A 23,748-nucleotide genomic window follows, 5' to 3' on the forward strand; every position below is an offset into this window, starting at 1 on the left:
TTGCTCCTCTCCACTGTTACTTTGGAGTTAAGCCATCCAGGACTTTTGTTCGCCATTTTCAATGTATTACCCAATGGGATGCACTGGCTAATGCCCTTATTTAATATGCTCTTAAAGCAAACCCATCTCTCCTCTGTGTTCTTTGTTCCTAAGAGTTTATCCCAATTCATGCCTTCTAACCAGGTTCGTAGTTTAGGGAAATTGGCTCTTTTGAAATTGTGTCTTTGTATCCCCCTTTTGTTTCCTTTTTGTGTGATTTTTATATTGGAGCCAATTGACCTATGGTCACTGTTTCCTAAATTGCCCTGTATTTTCACATCTGGGATCAGGTCTGTATTGTTAAGCGGTATATCCAGTAACGCTTCATTTCTAGTTGATGCTTCTACCATCTGACTCATGAAATTGTCCTGCAAGACATTTAGGAACTGGCGAGCCTTAGGCAAATGCGTTGTTCCCTCCACCAAGTCTGTGTCTGGATAACTATAATCCCCCATTATAACACTTCCCATCCTTGTTGCTAGGTTCACCTTCCAGCAGGACAATGACCCTGAAAATACAGCCAGAGCTACAATGGAATGGTTTAGATCAAAGCATATTCATTTGTTTAGAATGGCCCAGTCAAAGTCCAGACCTAAATCCTACTGAAAATCTGTGGCAAGACTTGAAAATTGCTGTTCGTACACTCTCCATCCAATCTGACAGAGCTTAAGCTATCTTGCAGCTGTAACTGTAGTTAAAGGTAGTTCTACAAAGTATTAACTCGGGGGGCTGAATACAAAAGCACTCCACACTTTTCACATATTTTATTTGTAAAAAAATTGAAAACCATTTATCATTTTTCTTTTACTTCACAATGATGTGCCACTTTTTGTTGGTCTATCAAAAAATCCCAAAATGTCACGTTTTTCAAGGCACTGTATATAAATCCTGAATAATAATGTTCTTAAATGAACCCCAGTATGTGATAATACTTAGAAATTGCAGTACTGGTTATCGCAGGTTACAATATTTGTTATATTTGTGTTTTCCAAAGGTTATTGAGGCAAATAGAAATGGAGAAATGAACCTAAAAATAGAAACTGACTTGGTATCTGTTTCAACGCACTTCAAAGATTTAGGAAATCCTCCTTGGGGTAAGTGATTTAATATTAATCTCTTTCAGACAATGTACACTGTTTTTCTTGTGGAGATGGGAAAGTACTATTAAATATTCATCCACTTCATTAAAGGATAATTCAACAAAAAGCTTTATGTGCAGGGTGACTAGGGGGAAAAAAAGTAAAAAGCAAATTATCCCTGTTACTCCGTTGCCTTGGTCTACAGATTTGACAGTTTTGCAGTAAACACTGATGCCTAGTATGAAGATTACTTTATTCAAGTCAATGGAGAAACTATGTTCAGGCAGCTTATACTAGTTATGGAGGGAGAACAGAATATCAGATTTAATCTGCCCGCAGCACTTGCAAGGGGATAAAGATTAATTTTATGTTTGCTTTAAAGTGGCTCTAAATGCGTCACTTTTTTTTTTTTTTTAACCTTAATACATTCGCTGCATTAGGGTACAAATGTCCTAGTAAATGTATTTCTCCCCCATTGCCACCTTCCCCTCCCTGCTTACTTTTCTTGAACCAGCACTGTTTCTGGCTACGCCGGGGCTGGTCTGTGTTCCTTTCTTTACAGAGGCAGCAGCTGGAGCCATTGGCTCCTGCTGCTGTCATTCAAATCCTGTAAGAAGGGGGGGGGGAGCACCCAACGCAAATGGACCAGTTTAGGAGCAAGCCCCCAGGTTTACCCCCATAGCAGCTATGGGGGCACAAACAGAAGAGGAGCAGCCAAGAGGGGCGCCAGAGGAGGAGTTCCGAGTCTGCTCTGTGCAATACTATTGCACAGAGCAGGTAAGTATAACGTATATGAATTTATAAAAAAAAAAAAAAGCCTTCACTGCTTTTAAGTGATTCCCTTCTTCAAAAAACCTGCAGACTTCTAAAAGTAGCTGTATTATTATTTTTTTTTATAAAGAAAGACTTTGCACTTTGTGCAGATACAAATCAACCCCAGTCCTATGTTCTAAGCAATTATTCAGTAAGCAATTATATCTTCAAAGCATATCACTTATTTAAATCCGTGATTCCCGAGCAATGTTTTAAAATTGCACAGGGATAACAACATTTTGTGTCTGGTCATAGCAGTTTGTGTTGCCCTTGCAGGCTTTCAGTGATAGGTGATGTCTTGCACTAAGGTCAGGAGCTGAATCGATCAGTTCCTGGTCTTCCGATCCTGCTGCACTGTTCTCCAGAGGAGCATATCACTGTGATCACAATGCTTCCATATTGTCTTGACATTGGTAGGGTGGGAATTAATTGACTGTCCTTAGTCTGTCCAAAGATTCTCTTTAACCACTTCAGTCACGGAAGATTTTACCCCCTTAAAAACCAGAGCATTTTTGTGATACAGCACTGCGCCGCTTTAACTGAAAAATGCGCGGTTGTGCAAAACTGTACCCAAAACAAAACTTACGTACTTTTTTTTTTCCCCACAAATGGAGCTTTCTTTTTGGTGGTATTGGATCACCTCTGCGGTTTTTATTTTTTGTGCTATAAACAAAAAAGACCTAAAATTTTTAAATAAAAATCAATATTTCTTTAATCGTACATCACTGGACACAGAGCCATAGTAGTTACTATGTGGGTTATAGGCCACCTTCAGGTGCTAGACACTGGCACGCCCTAAACAGGAAGTTGCCTCCCTATATAACCCCTCCTATACCGGGAGTACCTCCATTTTTTTTCGCCAGTGTCTAAGGTGTTGGTCACGAGTAAAGGTGTGCTGTGCTGAACTCCACTGGAGCAATCCTTGCTGGGATTAGCTATGCAGCCGGATCCATTCAAAGTGTCTTTTAGGCCGAATTGAATGTTACCCGGGCATCATGTCTGAAGAAACAAGGCTTTGCCTGTCTTTTTAGAGATCCAGTACTTTGATATTTTCAGCCATAAAGTTTTCCTGGCGGAGTGCTATTACGGGTCCAGGAGTGTGGGTTCCCAGAGGGTCCCCGGTAAGGTTTGTTAACTGAACCCACCGGGAAGGGTGAAGATTGAGTCGGTTTTACCACAGAAACCCTGCGACAGGAAAGCTAAGTGGAGTTTTTTTAAGGAATGTTTTAATTTTCTTACGAAATGTCTCCTTTAAAAAAATAAAAAAAAAATAAAGTAAATGTCATGCCTAAGAGTCACCACCTGGGGCTGTATAGAGCACGTACCTTCTCATGCTTTCCTCAGAGATTACGCTGAGTCAGGAAGCAGCAGGCTTTTTCCTCCGGCTAGCAAGGGTGGGTGTTTCCATCAGACACCCTCCACATGGACAAAGCTCTCCCCCTCTGCCTGGAAAGGGAAAAGCTTAACGATCAGCAAGCCGTCCGTTTTCCTACCGCCCCTGCAGGGCAGCTTGTCTAGATCTTCTCACCATCCCTCCCCCACACACAAGCTGATCACGTTTGATCAGAGGCCTGCGCTTGCACAGGAAAACTCTTTTGAAAGAGAGGAAGGGGGTGTGATGCAATGGAGGGGGCAGGTCTTAGTGCGGCGTTGGTGTCCTCCAACGTTCGGCGCGGGAGTGTGTTTAAAAGTGCTACATTTTTGCTGCTGCAAGTTGTCGGGACACAAGAGCAAAGATGGGCATGTAAAAGGTTTGGTGACACAGGTATTCCCATTGATGCATTTACTATTTGCGTCAGACTGAACGTTAATTGCAGTGGCTGGACTATTGCTCAAAGCAGTTGATGCGATTCTTCTGGTAGTACCTTTGCATTTATGCATCGGGCTATGGTCAGAAGGGAAGGTAGAGACACCCCAAAAGAAGGCTAAAGGGATCTCCCTCAGGCTCTAAAAGCCTAAAACTCCTCTTTACAATGGCATCCTCCTCTGAGAGGGGGTGGCTGGTCAGAGTAAGCCTTCAGGGGCCATGGAATGTTTGCAACTGTTTACAACACTGCAGCCCCTGCCTATATTTCTAAAAAGGTTTTTCTCTTTCATTCATTGACGGACACAGCTCCTTTAATTCTTGACCTTATGGTTATCACGCCATTTCAGGAGAGGACTAGACAACATGTAACGCATGTAAAAACAGCAAGACTGCACTGCATTGCCCAGGGAGCAGTCGCTCTGGCTATAACCCCTCACCCTGCTTCCTGCAGCTCAGTTTTTTCTCATGTAGAAGGACCTGGCTCCCTGAGGGGACCATTGGTCCTGGGATTTTTTTTCTACAATTTTTGATCCTGTGATCTACTATCAACAGCCGGCTGGGTGACAGACTGGCTAATATAGATCCTTGTAGTCTCCCCAGCCTGGCCATCAAGCGTGAGCAGACCCTAGCTAGCCAGCACGTTCACCTAAGGCAGTGATGGCGAACCTTGGCACCCCAGATGTTTTGGAACTACATTTCCCATGATGCTCATGCACTCTGCAGTGTAGTTGAGCATCATGGGAAATGTAGTTCCAAAACATCTGGAGTGCCAAGGTTCGCCATCACTGACCTAAGGTGTTCCCGTATCTGACTTATTTTGACAAGTTAATTTACAAGGAATGGGGTCGCCGGCAACCGACCTTTTCGGTCCCCAAATACATGGCGGTGCATTACCCCTTTGAGGAAAGCCTTCTCAAAAAGTGGTCGGCTCCTCCAGTCCATTGAGTTGAGTGGACTCCTGCATTCAAGGATCACACGGACAGGAAGGCCGAAGCGGTGGCTCGTTCCTTGTTTACGGTCGTGGGGTCAGCCGTGCGACCTGTACTTGCATCTGCACTTGAGTCGCAGACACTGAGTGGGCAAAACTTTTGCACCGCGAATTGGGAGAGCAACAGGCTTCCCCTGTCTGCGTGGAACTAGCAGACCAACTAGTGCAAGACCTTCAGTATGTCTGTGACGCGACCCTGGATACTCTCCCTCTGTTATCCAGGGTTTCAGTGTCAGCTGTGGTTCTGAGGTGCCTCATTTGGCTAAAATGCTGGTCTGCTGACCAGGCATCCAAAAAAGCCCTGACGGATCTTCCTTTCCTTGGCGACCGGCTCTTTGGAGCCTCGTTAGATGACAAAAATGCCACTGGTGGTAAGAGTACGTTACTCCCACAGGCCAGGAAAGCTAAGGAGCCATGCCGTAGGCAAGGGCCCTCTTTTTCCGCTCACAAATGGCTTTTTCATCCACCCGGAGCTTCGACTAAACGTCCCCAGCCCGACAGGACGCCCACAGACGGTCATAAACGTCCCTGAAATCGCAAGCCTAATAAGCCTGCGAATAAAAGTGCTACCGCATGAAGGTTTGCCCCCACCCTTGTCTCGGGTGGGGGGGTCGCCTTCGGGAGTTTACAGCCCGGTGGTCCTCCCAGTTATCCGACCAATGGGTCTGCGATCTGATTTACACAGGCTACAACATAGTTTCTCTCAAACAGATTCTTCCCCTCCAGCATACCCGTATCCCTGGCTCGCTGGGAGGCCCTCTTGGGGGCAGTAAGGGACCTGCTGAATCGCGGGGTGGTTGTACCGGTTCCGGACTTGGAACGCTTCCAGGGATTCTACTCAAATCTGTTTGTGGTTCTCAAGAAGGAAGGGGTACGTCCAATCTTGGACTTAAAAGCCCTCAATCGCTTTGTGAAAGTGCAGAGGTTCAAAATGGAATCAGTTCGCTAAGTAGTTGCTGCGCTCCATCAAGGGGACTCCCTGGCGTCCTTACACATCCAGGATGCATAAATGCACATACCCATATGCCTTCGGCATCAAAAGTTTCTGCGTTTTGCAGTCGGGGACGACCATTACCAATTTGTGGCTCTTCCCTTTGGTCTGGCATCAGCCCCCCGGGTCTTTACCAAGGTACTGGCTCCAGTGTTGGCGTTGCTGCGACAACATGGGATCGCGATCGTGGGCTACCTAGACAATCTCCTGAGAGCATCTTCCACCTCAGAATTAGAGGAGGATGTGGCGATCACCATGTAGATCCTGCAGGAATTTGGGTGGCTGTTGAACCTAAAGAAGTCTGTGAATGTGCCTACCCAGCATCTGGAGTACCTAGGTTTGCTGTTGAACTCCAGGGAAGCAAGAGTTTTTCTCCCTTCAGACAAATTGCAGACCCTCAGATCTGCGGTCAAACTACTGATGAACCGCATGTGGTCATCGCTCCGGTTTTGCATGCGAGTACTGAGACTCATGGTAGCCTCCTTCAAGGCAGTGCCTTTCGCCCAGTTCTACACCAGAGTTCTGCAGAAGGAGATCTTGTCAAAATGGGACAAATCTGACTTGTCCCTGGATCGACAGAAGCAGGTGAGCCAGCCAGTCAGGGACTCACTGATCTGGTGGTTGAGGTCCCCGGTGATTCAGTCCGGAAAATCGTTAGTCGGACAACACCACGGTTGTGGCATACGTAAATCACCAAGGGGGAACAAGAAGTTCAGCCGCTGCACGGGAGGTCACTCGCATACTGCGGTGGGCAGAGTGACACGTACCAGCCCTGACGGCCATTTACATCCCAGGAGTGAAGAACTGGCACACGGACTATCTTAGTCGACAGATGCTGGACCCAGGAGAATGGACATTGCATCCGGAGACATTCAGGCTGCTCTGCCTGACGTGGGGCACACCAGATGTGGATCTACTGGCCTCCCGTCTCAATCGGAAGGTGCCAAGATTCGTGTGTAAGGAGGCGACCTGGTTGTCTGTCCATACGTTTACCAAATTTTACAAGGTAGACGTCAGTGCATCGGCTGATGCCTGTTTTTGGCCGCAAAGTTTTGCAGGCGGCCGTGTAGTTGCAATTGAATATGCAACTGATATTTTTTTCCTGGTTTTTCGAAAAAAACGCAGTACTGTTATGTTAATGCACTGTTGCATTACTTCCGCAGTTGGCTGCGTTCTTGGGGATCACTCCTGTTGAGGATACCCTGTTGTTTTGTGGTGGTTTTCCACACACTGCTGTTTTTTTTTGTGGGTTTAGTTTCACTAGTTCCCACCTGCCATGGTGGATGATGTTTTTATGCTGTTTTTCCCACCCCTCGATTGGCACTGCTTGGGGATGTCCCATTTTGTTACAGAGAGGAGCTGTGTCAGTCAGTGAATATAAGAGAAAATAAGATTTTTTGTACTCGCAGTGAAATCCTTTTCTCTGTAATTCACCGACTGACACAGCACCCGCCACTCCTTTTTTCTCTTTAGGTTATACTGCTTGTTGACGTACTGAGGCTGCTAGGGCAGAGTGTGGGGGATTGCAGCCTAAGGGACTAAAGTTCTGAAGTGTTGTATTACAACTTTGCCTAGTAATCTCCAATGATAGGGCTAACAACCCATTTTGTTAGAGAAGAGCTGTGTTGGTCGGTGAATTAAAGGTATTTTACGGTGAGTACAAAAAATCCTATATTTTTTTTTTATAACATCTTACCTGTACAATCCTTTTAGTTGGAGTACATCACGAGACACAGAGGGTGCCGCCCCTCTTTCTAGTATACACGTATATTGCTTTGCTACAAAACTGAGGTACTCTCGGTATGGGAGGGGTTATATAGGAAGGCAACTTCATGTTTAGGGTGTGCCAGTGTCCAGCACCTGAGGGTGGCCTATAACCCACATAGTAACCGATGTACTTCAAACCGAAAGGATTTTACAGGTAAGCTGTTAAATCCTATTTTTTTTACTTTTTGCTGTTATATATATATATATATATATATATATATATATATATATATATATATATATATATATATATATATATATATATATATATATATAAAGTTTAGGCTGATATGTATTCTTCTACATATTTTTGGTAAAATATCGCAATAAGCGTATATTGATTGGTTTACGCAAAAGTTATATCGTCTACAAAATGGGGATAGATTTATGGCATTTTTAATTAGTAATGTCGTGATCTGCGATTTTTTTTTATACGGACCGTGACATTGCGGCGAACAGATCGGACACTTTTGACACTGTTTTGGGACCATTGACATTTATACAGTGATCAGAGTAAATAGCCACTGATTACTGTATAAATGTCACTGGCAAGGAAGGGGTTAAACACTAGGGGGTGATCAAGGGGTTAAGGGTGTTCCCTTAGTGTTTTAGAACTGTAGGGGGGATAGGTTACCACTGACATGACAGAGATCACTGTTCCCAATGACAGCGAACAAAAGATCCCTGTCATGCCACTACGCAGTACAGGGAAATGCCTTGTTTACATAGGCATTTCCTCGTTCTGCCTCTCCTCACAGAGATTGCGGGCCACCGGCAGAGTCCGCGGGACCCACGGCCACGCTCCAGCGGCGGCACGCACACCCACTGTTTTGCTTTTGCGATTTAAGGTGATGCACAACAAATGTGTATAACAAACAGTTGTACCTATTTTCTCTGAAATTACACAATATAGCATTGAAGGCTGAATAAAGTAAATTGGTTATATAGTAGTAGATTCAGTAATTGTAAATGATATATGAAACCATAAATCTACTGTAATGCAATACATTACTGTTCTGCCTTGGCTTATAAAGAAATACAGGGTAAAGCCACAATTATGAAATCAGAACATGTAGTATTTAAAGGTTGCAGAAGTCTAGGAATTCATTAAAGTGCTAAAAATAGGTGAAGGAAATGTGGTTATAGAACCGCTTGGCAAATTTCAACACATATTTCAGTGTCTGCTTTGCAAGTGGATTAAAATATAGGAGTGCAGCCTTAGGGAGAAACCTGTTCTATCTTTTTCATGTCATTTCCTTGATTCATAAGATTATGACATGTGCAATGATAGGTGTGTATAACTAAATGAATATTTTCAATGAGTAATTGCTTAAACTTAAATGTTTTCTGTAGCTGTTGACTGGAGTGTCACATCGCCGTGGAGAAATTTGGCCCACTCTGCGGTGCCAAACTGCATACCGCTGTAACATTTGCCTTAAAGCCCAAAATTAATTTAATGGATAAATATGGCATTACGACACAAGTCCATCTAGTTCAACCAATAAATGGGGAAAAAAACAACACGTACAGTCCTATAGACAATCTCATACCCAGAATTGATCCTGATGAAGGCAAAAAACCCCAGCAAAGCATGATCCAATTTGCTCCAGCAGAGGAAAACAATCCTTCCTGATCCCCTGAGAGGCAATCTGATTTTCCCTGGATCAACTCTACCTGTAAATGTTAGTACCCAGGTATATTATGTACATTTAGAATCCAGGCCTTTTTTTTTTTTTTTTTTTTTTTTTTTAAATCGCCACTGAGCTGGCCAAAATCCGCTCTTGAGGTTCTTGGTTCTAAAGCCTTAAGGTTTTTCACCTTAATGCATTAAAAAAAACCTTGTGTGCTACAGCTGCCCTTTCCCTACCTGAGCCCATCCACCCCAGCGCTGTCTCTCTCCTCATTGGACAGATTGATAGCAGCAGGAGTGATTAGCTTTGGGCAGGTGAGGCTGAGTCCCTCTGTCAATGGATGCAGCAGCGGGACTCGGGAGAGAGCATGGGGCAGGAATGGCTGCCTCTATATTGCTGTTGGAAAAGTGTTACTTTAAAGTATATCTAAAGCTAAAACTTTTTTCTTTTTCAAATAGAGCAGGGTTTTTTATTTTTTTTCCTGTTTCATTAGGGAGTTTTCTTGTCATTTCCTGCCCTGTAGACTTGAAGGGATTTTCCTTACTTTGTAAACATCCTCTCAGTTTCTGGCAACAGTTGACCCCATTGGAAGGTTTCCCCTCTATTCCTGTTCTAGTGGCAACTCCAAATTTTGAATTTACCTTCACTTTAATTCACTGTGACATTAGTAACAATTGGAGAGAACAGATCCCCATACGGAGACAGAAAAGACAAAAAAAAACAGACAGTGGTTCCATCTACCCACGTCTCTATCCAAATCTTAAAAATAATAGTTTATACTTTAAAAGAGAAGTGTGTTTTTTTTTTTTTTTTTTTTTCCCCATTTCATACTTGGGTGGATGCAGAATTAGTCTGATGCTGCATCTGTACCCCGGCGCCTCTGCACTGAGAACCAAGTGTTCGAACGTCGCCAATGGCTCGGTTCTCGCAGCTCTCCGCTGTGATAAAAAGCAAACATGAAATTTAAGATAAAAAAGGCTATTGCAAAAATGTTGAAAAACTTACTGCAAAGCTACTGCCATTTTTATAACGTTATTTTAATGTCCAGTGTGCATGAGGCCTTATTGTCATGATGACGCGGTGCCTACACTGATTTCTGTGACGTCAGCAGAGAGCGGACTTCAGACCACTCTCTGCTGAAAACGGGTCACAGGAGCGTAAAACGAATTGCACTCCTGTGATCCATAGGAGAAACCCAGTCAAACGAGCTATGGCTGGACTTCTCCTTTTACCACTTGCGGCCCTGCCACAATACATTTACTGAGCAGGGCTGTAGCTACAGGCTCAGTCACATATTTATATGTGATTCTGCCTTTCTGGGTTAGGTGCGCACAGCAACCTGGTGGGGTGTGCAGCATGCTCCTCCTTTGACTGCTACTGTCACCGGGTATCATGTAATCGCTATTATTGGTCATATCAATCATATGATACAAGTGTAAACAACCTGTCTCAAGAGATGAGAAATGGCCATTGGTAGGTTAGATACAAACAAACCCAAGGATAAACGGGAAAAAAAACAAGCTTTACTTACCACCAGCCCACAGACAACCAAATAACCTGTCTAACAGTATTCGTTAAAAACAGGGGTTTAGTCTGCACACATTTGCAAATGCATGCGCAAGCCACAGAGCCCCGCCAAGGCACCCCAGTATCTGTGGTACCTAACACCAACTTATAAGTGTCCCCACAGTGGAGGCACATGCATTCTAATGAATAGGTGAGAGCTGGTGGACTGAAGGGGAGCCACCCCTTTTTAAAGGTACAGGAGCACACTGAAACACCCAGCACAATGGCAACACAGGTGTCAGTGAGATGCCTGACCTGATTGGTAGATTAGAACTGATCAGTTTTCAAATATACATACCATAGTTTGTAGATGCTAGAACTTTTACACAAACCAATTAACATACACTTATTGGATTATTATTTTTTTTATTTAACAAAAACATGTAACAATACATTTTGGTCTAAATTTATGAAGTCATTTAATTTTATTGGCTATATTTTATAACAAAGTAGAAATTGAGTTTTTTTTTTTTTTTTTTTTTTTCAAACTGTTCGTTCTTTTTTTTATTTTTATTTTATCAAATAAAATTTAAAAATGAAACAGCGGTGATCAAATACTACAAAAAGAGAGCTCTATTTATGTGAACAAAATTATGTAAATTTCTTCTTCTTTTTTTTATTTCTTTTTTTCTTTCCCAATATATAAATTTAATTTTGGCACAGTATTGCATGGCCGTGCAGTGCAAGGTAGCACAGTGCTAAATAGCAAAAAATGGCCTTGTCATGAAGGGGTGTCTTGTCAAATAACGTCCTCCATCGGATAGTGTCCGCTGCGTACTGCGCATGCGCAGTACACAGCAACACAGATTCCGAAAATTGCCGAGGATGAACGGCGCCTGCGCCGTGAGTCCAGATTCTATCCCCACTATCCAAGTGGACATAGAGTTAGAATAAAAAAGAGCCGAGCGCAGCGAGGCCAAGCCCGAAGCGTGGCGAGCGAAGCTCGCCGGCGAGGGGCCCTCTAAAATTCACAACCTTATGTCCGCTTGGATGGTGGGGCTACCACCTCCACTCACGGCGCAGGCACCGTTCACCTTCGGAGATTTTCCGAAGCTTCGTCTGCTCCGTACTGCGCATGCGCAGTACGGAGCGGACACTGTTTGATGGCCGGACACTATATGGCAGAACAAGGGGTAAAACCTTCCGGAGGGCAAGTGGTTAAGGATGGCCAACCCAAAGGGAGGCCTTGTAGGTGTGTCTCCAGGTCACATATTTTAGTTGCAGATAGAGCAGGTAAAGGTTAGAATCTGTCTTTACTTTTTTTTAGAAGATTTCCTCTATTTTCCTGTTCTGACAATAGCGATGTCAAGACCAACAAAAATTTAAAATCTGGCTATTAAGGAAAAAAAAATAGGAAAGGGTAGAACCTTGCCAGATTGTTTTGTGGTCTGTTTCTGTTAAAGATTTTCTTTACTTATTTTACTTACTGTCTAGATGACATCAAGGATTGGACAGCAATGAAAAACCTGACCTATACTCTTTTTACCTATTTTATACAAAACAAAAATGAATACGGTAGTTTTGGCTAGGGTAAAACCGTAAAAGTTTGGGGTTTATCAGTTACTTTCATAAAAGTGGGCAAGGTAAGTTTTTACAGCTATATATTGACATCAGTAAAGTATTTTATTATGAAGTCATAATTAACAATAAAAATGCTGAATAACTTTATGGTGCCAAATCTCTATTTCTTTCTATTGCAGTTTCGGATGACGCTTCACAGAATAGCACTCCGGAACGAGACACAGATCTTATGTCAGAAGCCAGATTTGACATTAAAAAACTATTGCAGTTTCTTGCTGGGCAGCAAGTAAATCCTAACAAAGCTATATGTAGTAAGTTATGTTTTCAAAATGTATACAGTCGTGATCAAAAGTTTACATGCCCTGGCAGAAATTGTTAAATTTTGGCATTAATATTGAAAATATGACCGTGCCAAGGATGGCAATCGCATGAAGCCATTTATTATCACATAGTTTTTTGGATCCTTTTTAAATCCATAATTACATGGTTGCATGGTAGGTGAGTGTGACGGAACGTCCCCCACACTCCGCTTGAGTGTTTCCGTCAGTATACCTCTTCCCGGAACACGACGCCAATGGATCTGGCTATAGGAACCCCCAAGAACTAGACAACACCAGTCTTTGAGTACATCAGGAATAGCCTTTTATTTGAGATCTCCCACAAATATATACAGCAAGATGACGAAAACCTAACCTAATTAGCATGAGCTAATTATCTAATCATTGACCCAGACTAAGTGACTGAGAGATGAGACTTTCCAGGGTACATCTCCTAGCTCACTGACTGACTATTCAATATACCAGAGCTTGACAAATTTGCTTGGAATCTAGGAGTCGGCTAAAAAAGTTAGGAGCCAGGTCGGTAACGGCGATCCGGAACTGTCCCTGGCATGGAGACGAGTGAGGGGAAGATGGGCGGGGCCCATCGGGTCCCCCCACCTGTCTCCAAGTCATTGCCCATAGCTCTTAGAGGGACATTTTATTTATTTATGTTTTTCAAATGACAAAACATTTTTTAATTGCATTTTAGTGTAAATATGAGATGTGAAGTCTCTCTGACCCCAGGTCTCATATTTAAAGAGGGATTCCACCAAAAAAAAAAATATTAAAAGTCAGCAGCTATAAATACTACAGCTGCTGACTTTTAATAAATGGACACTCACCTGTCCCGGGTTCCAGCGATGCCGAGGCCGATCGATTGCTCGGCCCTCGGCTGCTGCCGCCACCATTCTAGGTGAGGGAATCAGGAAGTGAAGCGAATCGGCTTCACTTCCCGGTTCCCTACTGCGCATGCGCAATAGGAAATCTCCGCGCTGTCACTGGGACCCGTGTGTGTCCCAGCAGACAGCGCGGCAGGGCAGGAAATGGCGTAGACTCCCACGGGAGTCTATGCCCGGAAGTTGGTGTAAATACCTGTCTTTGACAGGTATCTCCACCCCCCTCCCCCCTGAAAGGTGCCAATTGTGACACCGGAGGGGGGGGGGGGGATGCGATCAGCAGAGGTTCCACTTTAGGGTGGAATCCCGCTTTAAGAGGACGTGTCATGCTTTTTTCTATTACAAGGGATTTTTACATTCCTTGTAATAGCAATAAAAGTGGCACAATTTTATATTTTTTGTTTTTGTTTAAAGAACGGTGAAAAATTTAAAAATAAAAGTTAAAATAAATAAGAAAAAAATAATTTTAAACGTGCCCTGTCCCGCCAAGCTCGCATGCAGAAGCGAATGCCTACGTGAGTAGCGCCCATATATGAAAGTGGTGTTCAAACCACACATGTGAGGTATCGCCCTGATTAGTAGAGGGAGAACAATAATTCTAGCCCTAGACCTCCTCTGTAACTCAAAACATGCAACCTGCAGAATTTTTTAAACGTCGCCTATGGAGATTTTAAAGGGTAAATGTTTGTCGCCATTCCACGAGCGGGCGCAATTATGAAGCATGACATGTTGGTTATCAATTTACTCGGTGTAACATTATCTTTCACAATATAAAAAAAAATTGAGCTAACTTTACCATGGTCTTATTTTTTTAATTAAATTATTTTTCCCCAAAAAAGTGCGCTTGTAAGACCGCTGCGCAAATACGGTGTGACAGACAGTATTGCAACGACCGCCATTTTATTTTCTAGGGTGTTAGAACAACTAAATATTACATATATTTTTTATTCTAAGTAAAGGGAAGGAGATAGGCAGGGGAAGCTCCATTAGCATTGATGCATTGTCATACCAACAGCCACCACAAGAGGGCGACAGATTCCAGAAGGAATCGTAGGACCGCAGAAGGCCTCAAAGGGGGGGTATGCAAGGAGACTTGATACCCCCCAGCTGTGCTGCACCAGGCGCCGATCGGGTCACTAATTCTAGTCGCAAATGCGACCTGGCGCCCGGGGTTTGTTGAGCCCTGCAATGCACATTACCATAAACATCAGCACAGGGTTAATTGGCACAACAACATTGTGTTGAATATTCTTACAAGCCAGACTAGACTCATTTACACTACACAACAGACAGGTGAGTGGAGTTGATGACATTAGCATCTAACAGTTTGTGTCCCAACAGTGTGGTTCAGTCTATTGCTAATATGGCATATACATATCCAGAGTCTGTGTGTCTTGGGGGGCGGCATGGACCTAAATCCAAGTAACACCTCGGGTCCCCAGGCATACAGCTCACAAAGAGCACCGTTCCCCCAAATGCCAGGGCCCATAATCGCAATGCAAGAGGCTGGCATTCAGTCCCCTCCAACAGCCTCTGTCCTGGCTAGGTCTGTCACAGTGAGGTTGAAAAAAGACAAATCCATCAAGTTTAACCTATGTGTGATTTTATGTCAGTATTACATTGTATATCCCTGTATGTTGTGGTCGCCCAGGTGCTTATCTAATAGTTTCTTGAAACTATTGATGCACCCCGCTGAAACCACCGTCTGTGGAAGGGAATTCCACATCCTTCCCACTCTTACAGTAAAGAACCCTCTATGCAGTTTAAGGTTATACCTCTTTTCTTATCATTTTAATGAGTGGCCACGTGTCTTATTAAACTCCCTTCTGTGGAAAAGTTTTATCCTTATTGTGGGGTCATTAGTATGGTATTTGTAAATTTAAATCATATCCCCTCTCAAGCCCCTTTTTTAATGCATGCCAATATTCTGTTTTCTTTGTAAGCAGCAGCTTGCATGCCATTGCTGAGCCTATCGCCTATCAGCTACTCTGACCCCCAGGTCCCTTTCCATCCTTGATATTCCCCCAGCGGTTCTTGCCACCCCCCCCCCCCCCCCCCCCCACCACCAGTGAGTAGATTACATTCATATTTTTGGCACCCAAATGCATTATTTTACATTTTTCCACATTAACCACTTAAGGACCAGGCCTCTTTTTCAGATTTGGCGTTTACATGTTTAAAAGTTTTTTTGCTAGAAAATTACTTGGAACCCCCAAACATTATATATTTTTTTTTCTAACACCCTAGAGAATAAAATGGCGGTCATTGCAATACTTTTTTTCACACCGTATTTGCGCACTTTGCAAAAAAGACACTTTTTTGAATAAAAAAATAAGACAGTAAAATTAGCCCAATTTTTTGATACCCAACATGTCATGCTTCAAAATTGCGCCCGCTCGTGGAATGGCGTCAAACTCTTACCCTCAAAAATCTCCATAAGCGACATTTAAAAAATTCTAAAGGTTGCATGTTTTGCGTTAGAGGAGGTCTAGGACTAGAATTATTGCGCTCGCTCTACCGATCATGGCGATACCACACCTGTGTGGTTTGCTCGCCGTTTACATATGCAGGCGCTACCCATGTATGTATTCGCTTCTGTGCGTGAGCTCGTCGGGACGGGGGTTATATTTTTATTTTACTTGATTTTATTTATTTTTACACTTTAAAAAAAAATAAAAAAAATTATGGATCACTTTTATTCCTATTGCAAAGAATGTAAACCTCCGTTGTAATAGAAAAAAAGCATGACAGGTCCTCTTAAATATGAGACCTGGGGTCAAAAAGTCCTCAGATCTCATATTTGGACTTAAATGCAATTACAATTTTTTTTTTTTAAATGACATTGAAAAAAATATTCCTTTAAGAGGTATGGGCGGAAGTGACGTTTTCTTTGGTATAGAGACGAGTGGGGGCCATCTTAGCCTCACTCGTCTCCATACCCGGCCATCGACAGGACCCACACGGAGACCACTGCTATCGTACACAGGACCGCCTCCTGTAAAGAGGGATACCTCGGTTGTGGCAGCAGCTGCTGCTGCCGTTACCGAGATATCCCTCTTCAAAAAGAGGACGTATATTTACATGAGGCGGTCGTTAAGTAGTTAAACCTCATTTGCCATGTAGTCGCCCACCCCAATAATTTGTTCAGATCTATTTACAAGGTTTCCACATCCTGCAGAGAAGCTATTGCGTGGCTTAGCATCATCCGCAAATGCATAGATTGAGCGGTTTCCATCCTCCAGGTCTTTCATGAATAAATTAAATAGGATTGGTCCCAGGACAGAACCCTGGGGGACCCCACTTTCTGCCCCTGACCATTCCGAGTACTATCCATTTATCACTACCCTCTGAACTTGCCCTTGTAGCCAGTTTTCAATCCATGTACTCACCCTATGGTCCATGCCAACTGACCTTACTATGTACAGTAAACGTTTATGGGGAACTGTCAAATGCTTTTGCAAAATCCAGATACACCACATCTATGGGCCTTCCTTTATCTAGATGGCAGCTCACCTCCTCTTAGATGGTTAATAGATTGGTTTGGCAAGAACGATTCTTTATGAATCCATGCTGATTACTGCTAATGATAACGTTGTCACTACTAAAATCTTGTATATAGTCCCTTATCATCCCCTCCAAGAGCTTGCATACTATTGATGTTAGGCTAACTGGTCTGTAATTACCAGGGATATATTTTGGCCCTTTTTTAAATATTGGTGCTACATTGACTTTTCTCCAATCAGCTGGTACCATTCCAGTCAGTAGACTGTCAGTAAAAATTAGGAACAATGGTCTGGCAATTACTTGACTGAGTTCTGAAAGTACCCTTGGGTGCAAGCCATCTTGTCCCGGTGATTTATTAATGTTGTGTTTCCAAAGTCTAATTTTAATTCTGTCCTCTGTTAACCATGGAGGTGCTTCCTGTGATGTGTCATGAGGATAAACACTGCAGTTTTGGTTACTGAAGCCCCCCAATTCTCCCGTGAAAACTCAGGAAAATAATACATTCAATACCTTCGCTATCTCAGCATTCTTTGTAACCAGATTCCCTTCCTCCTTCTTTATGGGGCCAATATGGTCTGTCCTTCCTCTTTTACTGTTTATATACTTAAAGAATTTTTGGGGTGTTTTTTTTTTTTTTTTTTTTTTTTTTTTTGCTCTCCTCCGCTATTTATCTTTCGTGTTCTGTTTTAGCTACTCTAATTGCACCCTTACATTTCTTGTTGCGTTCTTTGTAAAGTCTGAATGCTGATGATGATCCCTCTGCCTTGTATTATTTAAAGGCCTTCTCCTTTTCCTTTTATATGCATTTTTACATTGGAGTTAAGCCATCCAGGACTTTTGTTCGCTCTTTTTTTAAATTCATTTCCCACTGGGTAATTCCCTTATTTAAAATGCTCCTAAAGCAAACCCATCTCTCCTCCGTGTTCTTTGTTCCTAAGATTTTATCCCAATTTATATATAGGAGCACAATTCAATGATACTTGAACAAAAAAGGGCTCCATGTTGAGCTGCCATAAAGAAGCCTTTACTGCGCCAATGCCACAAAAAAAAACGAGCCGTGTCAAGGTGGTGTTGGGCATATTGTAACTGGGCTTTTTTGTGGAACTTGTACATTAAAGGCTTCTTTCAGGCACCTTAACCATGCAGCTCTTTTTTGTTCAAGTATCATCGCATTGTGCTACTTAAAAACAACCACACCATCTTTTTCCAGAGCAGCCTGTATTTCTCCTGTGGGTTTTTCTTTGTATCCCGAACAGTTCCTATGGCAGTTGTGGCTGAAATCTTTCTTGATCTACCTGACACTGGCTTCGTATGAAGCGATCCCCAAATTTTCCACTTCTTAAGTGATTGAACAGTACTGACTGGCATATTCAAGGCTTTGGATATCTTTTTATATCCTTTTCCATCCTTGTACAGTTTAATTTCCTTGTTACGCAGGTCTTTTGACTGTTCTTTTCTACCTCCTCATGGCTCAGTGTCTAGCCTGCTTCGTACATCCATGTGAGAGCTAAAAAAACTCATTGACTATTTATACAAAGACACTAATTGTGATTTAAAAAGCCACAAATGTGGGAAAGTAAACTTTGTCATTTTAACCTGTGTGTGCCACCACCTCTGTCTGTACCAAGGCCAAACATTGCAGAGTATGTACACTAGGGCCATTTGGGTGTTTTCTGTTCTGATTTAAAAAGGATCCAAAAAACTATGTGATAATAAATGGCTTCATGTGATTGCTATCCTTAAATAAAAGATTGTTTTTTTTTTTTTTTGGCATGATCAGTCATATTTTCAATATCAATGCCAAAATTTCACAATTTCTGCCAGGGTATGCAAACTTTTGATTATAATAGTATAAGAGCCAATACTGTGTTTTTTTTTGTTTTGTTTTTTTCTCCTTTACCTGTTTGCCTCATCTGTTGTTTCCTTTTCTGCCATCTGTTTACAGCCTCAAAATTCTTAAACGAGTTCAAAATATTGTGACTGACTGGTTACTCTAAGTTACAGCATTCTGCAATCTCGTATGGCCCCCTAACCCCATTTAAATGTATTAAACTAGAATCCGACTGACAACTGTGGGTTGCAGTGCTTCTCAGTGTAGCACTATACTATGCACTGCCTCATTAATAAGCCTGTTGGATAGAAAATAAAAGAAGCTTTGTTCCGCATGGGAGGCCCTAGCACTTGTGATAAAATGGGTAGTTGCTTCGAGTGACTGAGGCATCAGAAGACCAAAAAGTATATTCATATGTAGAGTAGTATTAAGGCTAGGTTTGCACTATCGAGACTTCAAAGTCATGCGATGTACAGTGCGACTTTGCAATGCGATTTTTTTTTTTATGTGATGTCATGCGACCAGTGAGAGCCATGCGAGAGCAAATCACACCGTAGTCAGAACAAAGTAGTACAAAAACCTCTTTTGGGGTCGCTGCGACTTGAGTCACACCAATTAGAACAAGGATCATTGAAATACATGGATTTTGACTTGTCTTCACATGTGTCAAGTCGCACAACAACTTGTAGTAGTGGAAACAGAGCCTAAATAAGTATTCTTAGCTTAAAGTGATTCTAAAGCCTTAAGGTTTTTAACCTTAACCACTTCACCCCCGGATGAATTGGCTGCTCAATGACCAGGCTTTTTTGCGATTTGGCACTGTGTCGCTTTAACTGACAATTGCGCAGTCATGCGACGCTGTACCCAAACAAAATTGATGTCCTTTTTTTTCCCCACAAATGGATCTTTCTTTTGGTGGTATTTGATCATCTCTGAATTTTTTTTAAAAGCAAATTTTTTTCCTCAGTTTAGGCCGATATGTATTCTACATATTTTTGATAATAAAAATCGCAAAAAGTGTATATTGATTGGTTTGCGCAAAAGTTATAGCAACTACAACATAGGGGAAAATATTGTGTTTTTTATTTTTTATTTTTATTTTTTTACTAGTAATGGCCGCAATCTGCGTTTTTTATCAAGACTGCAACATTATGGCGGACACATTGGACACTTTTGACACATTTTTGGGTCGATTGACAATATACAGTAATCAGTGCTATAAAATGCATTGATTACTGTATAAATGTCACTGGCAGGGAAGGGGTTAACGCCAGGGTGCGATCAAGGGGTTAACTGTGTTTCCTATGTGTCCCCCCTAACTGTGGGGGATGGAACTTGACTATAGGAGATGAGAGAGCATGGTTCCCAGCTCGTAGGAACTCATGATCTCTCTCTCCTCTCCTCACAGAACTGGGATGTGTGTGTTTATATGCACGCACGCACGTCCCTGTTCTGACTCTTGTGCCCGCAACCACCAGTCACAAGTATCGGCACGTGCATGCCTGCTATCTCGCTTAAAGGGACCGACGTACAGCTGTGACGGTTCGTGGGATCGCGCTGGCCTGCCAGTATGACGGCGGCTGGTCGGCAAGTGGTTAACGGATTATATTTATTAAGGTGAAAAACCTTCTGTGCTGCAGCTCCCCGTCCTCCCTTCTAATCCAGCGATGTGCATGAGAGCAGTGGCTCCCACTGCTGCCCCCCCCCCCCCTTTTGGGCAGATGGCTCCCGTTGCTGTCCATCAAATGCTGTGACACGGGTGGGGGCGAGTCTAGCTGTCTATCAATGGACATGGCAGGGCGCGGGTGTGAGCACGCATGGGTGCCCCCATGGAAAGTGGCTTAGGGGCAGCCGCTGAAGAGGGGCCCGGAGTGCCGGCAGGGGACCCCAGAAGAAGAGGATCAGGGCAACCTGCTTATAGAGCAGGTAAGTACAGAAATGTTTGTTAAACTTTTGTGAGTTTTTTAAATTAAAATATCACTAATGCATTTAGTGCAATAAGAGAAACTTACCCCAGTATAATTATTAAAATTATTATCCCAGCACTTGCAGTTTGCTACTTTCAATGCTGCTGGATACTGCTCTCCCAGTGCTGCTTCCCTGAACTTCTTCTGGTTTTCATTAGAAAGAGTTAACAGTAGACCGTGCAGCCTAGAGCCAGTCTGTTATCGAGGAGAAGGAGGGAAGAGCAGGGGATTGCCTTGCCATCTTTGGTACTGTAGGTGTCACAGTGTAGGAAGACACAGCTCTAGTATCTACATGCAAGGGTGGCGACAAAGGATGCTGCAAGAAAAAGGAGCCACCCTGAAATGGGAAACCTAAGGCAGCAGTCATGGCACCAGCTTACACTGGAACAGTGATTAACTGCTTGTGGACTGCCCTATGTATAACTACTGTGGCGGGTTGGCTGCTCTGAGCTGGATCATGTAAATGATCCGGAATTTCCAGGTAGGGGGCACCCCCATCTGTGCTGTCATTTGCTACAGCACAAGTCGGCCAGTAGGTCCCGGTGATTTATGGCTGGGACCTGCTGAATCTGCTTAGGGAATTATAGTACAGAGCAGAGATGTGGCTGTTTTTTTTTTTTTGTTTGTTTTCTCTCTCTGCAAAGCAGCAAATAAAAACAACCACATCTCTTAGTAAAAGTATCACACATTACTCACATTACACATTATTGGACACACTTTAATTTCCCCAGGCGTAGATGTTAACCCCTTCCCACCCAGTATCATTAGTACAGTGACAGTGTATAGCATTAGCACTGATCACTGTATTAGTGTCAATGGTGATGTCAGTTAGTGTGAGATTTCCCACGGCACTATCGTAGTCCCACTATAGGTTGCTGATCACTGCCATTACTTAAAAATAAATACAAATTCCATTATATATGCCATAGCTTGTAGATGCTATAACTTTCACGCAGACGAATCACTTATATACTTATTGGGATTTTTGTTTTCACCAAAGACATGTAACAGAATGCTTTTTTTTGTGCTTAATTTATAAAGAAATTGGATTTTATTTTTATTGGATATGCTTTGTAGCAAAATAAAATTTTCCATCTTTTTTCATTTATACATGTATAATAATAAAAAAATGCAGTGCTGATCAAATACCACCAAAAGAGAGCTCTATTTGTTTTTAAAAAAGACATTTAATTTGCATACAGTGTTGCATGACTGCGCAATTGCCAGTTAAAGTAGGGCAGTGCCGAATTGCAAAAAATGCCCTGGTCATAAAAGGGAGTAAAACCTTCCGGAGCTCAAGTGCTTAAAAGATGAAGAAGCTGCATACTCAGTGATTCAAAAACTGAGAGTTTAATATCCTTTTAATACGTACCATAATGGGTATCTGTATTCATATTCCACTCTTAGAATCAGTGATGCCAGCAGGGCACTCCAGGGGGGTCACGTCCTCAATTCTCTGCATCGTAGCAATTGTTTCCTTCCCAGGAATTCTCTATTTTTCATATCCAAGTTTGAGTTTGGTGAGGGGAGACCTAGTGGGACATTTTTTATTTTTTATTTTTTTTTTGGTAAATTCATTTTCTAATGCATTTGAACATACCAAATAGATTTTCTGTGTTTATTTTTTGCAGATATTGTTCATAAACGAATGGTCCACTTCATTTTACTTCATGATGATGCCACCTTGCAGTACTTTATCCCAGCCCTTGCTTAAAAAAAAAAACTCACTTAAAACAGTTTGACAGACTTTTTTTTTTTTTTCATAAAGATGAACAACAATAATTCTGGAATTATTGCCTTTTAAATTACGTAAATAATGCACCAATTGTTGAATGTGTCAGTTTTTATCTTTGTTTTTTGTTTTGACCAAAACACTTTTTTCTACATTCTGAGAATGTAAAATTACAGGAAATTTGCTGCATAATAAAATAGTTTTGGTAAAATGGCTGTGCTCCTCCTTGATTCAAAATAATTTACTTTATTATTAACCAAAGGTTCTTTATAATTTGGGAAACCTAGGCAGATTGAATACTTAATCAGCTGAGGCTGATCCCAAACCTGGGCTTAGAATTGGTGTGACATTAGCAATATGTGTAGCAGCTCAAAAAGTCCAAAGGTGACAATTATCGCAGATAATGCAGATAGATTTCGAATGTAGCATTGGGAACCGTAACATAATGAGAAACCTTGATGACAGTAGTGTTTGGTTAAAGTGGATGTAAACCAAAAAAAAATTGTAGAGTATAAGATTTCCTGTCATTTGAGCCCAGTCTTGCCTCAGAGTTAATCCAGCTCTGAGCAATCCTTTTATTGTTCAGTCAGATAAATCTTGACAAACAGAAAAACGTTGTAAAATCCTCCCCCTTGCTGTGAGTGACAGGTGATTTACATATCTCGTGCACTAGCCTAAGAGACATGCATTATTTTTTAATTGCCTCCCACTCCTTTCTTCTGCGCTGCCAGGATTGGATGATCCCCACCACATGATTGGGCATGCTGAAGTCCATGTGGTTACTTTCCTGTCTTTTCACTGGATGTTACTCATCATAGCAGAACTTCAGTGTAAGAAATACACTGGGCTGGCGAATAATATGCATATTGACAAGGGGAGTGTAGAGGTGGGAGCGGAGTCTACTGACATCACGACTCCACCCACCGAGCTCCAGACAACAGACCCACCCACAGATTATGGAAGTTTTTCGGGTCTCATAGCAGACAGAGGGGAGACATTTGACAGGTAAAGATGCATGCAGGAGGCATGTATATCCTTATAGATAACCCCTATGGCAGTAGTTTAGAAAGGATGACATTGGGTTTACATCCACTTCAAGGAAAGATTTATTAAAAGACCAATGACATTAGAGGCAGACTGATCATTCGGGCACTGCCCGAGGGCCTGGGGTCAGGGGGGGACCTCATGAAAGGCTTAGTCCGACCCTGGAGGTGCCTGCAGCTTGTAATGCAGAATAGAGGATGTTTATGCCCCAAGGAGGCAGCGAACTAGGGAATTCTTGCAGGCGGTGTATGC

The 23,748-nt window shown here is 42.4% G+C and overlaps 1 protein-coding gene across 1 annotated transcript in view; it reads left to right on the forward strand.

Annotated features, from left to right (window-relative positions):
- HUS1 (HUS1 checkpoint clamp component) overlaps nt 1-22,663 on the forward strand; it is a 61,307-nt gene extending 38,644 nt beyond the window's left edge. Inside the window, exons 6-8 of the mRNA XM_077491786.1 lie at nt 1,034-1,133; nt 12,382-12,513; nt 22,352-22,663. Coding sequence (XP_077347912.1) covers nt 1,034-1,133; nt 12,382-12,513; nt 22,352-22,434 — 315 coding nt within the window. The 3' untranslated portion in view covers nt 22,435-22,663. The remainder of the gene's footprint in view (nt 1-1,033; nt 1,134-12,381; nt 12,514-22,351) is intronic.
- The last annotated feature ends 1,085 nt before the right edge of the window (nt 22,664-23,748 follow it).

The sequence above is a fragment of the Lithobates pipiens genome, unplaced genomic scaffold (genome assembly GCF_037356315.1).
Source record: "Lithobates pipiens isolate NorthernLeopardFrog02 unplaced genomic scaffold, aLitPip1_a1.2 Scaffold_19, whole genome shotgun sequence".
NCBI classification, from domain to species: domain Eukaryota; kingdom Metazoa; phylum Chordata; class Amphibia; order Anura; family Ranidae; genus Lithobates; species Lithobates pipiens.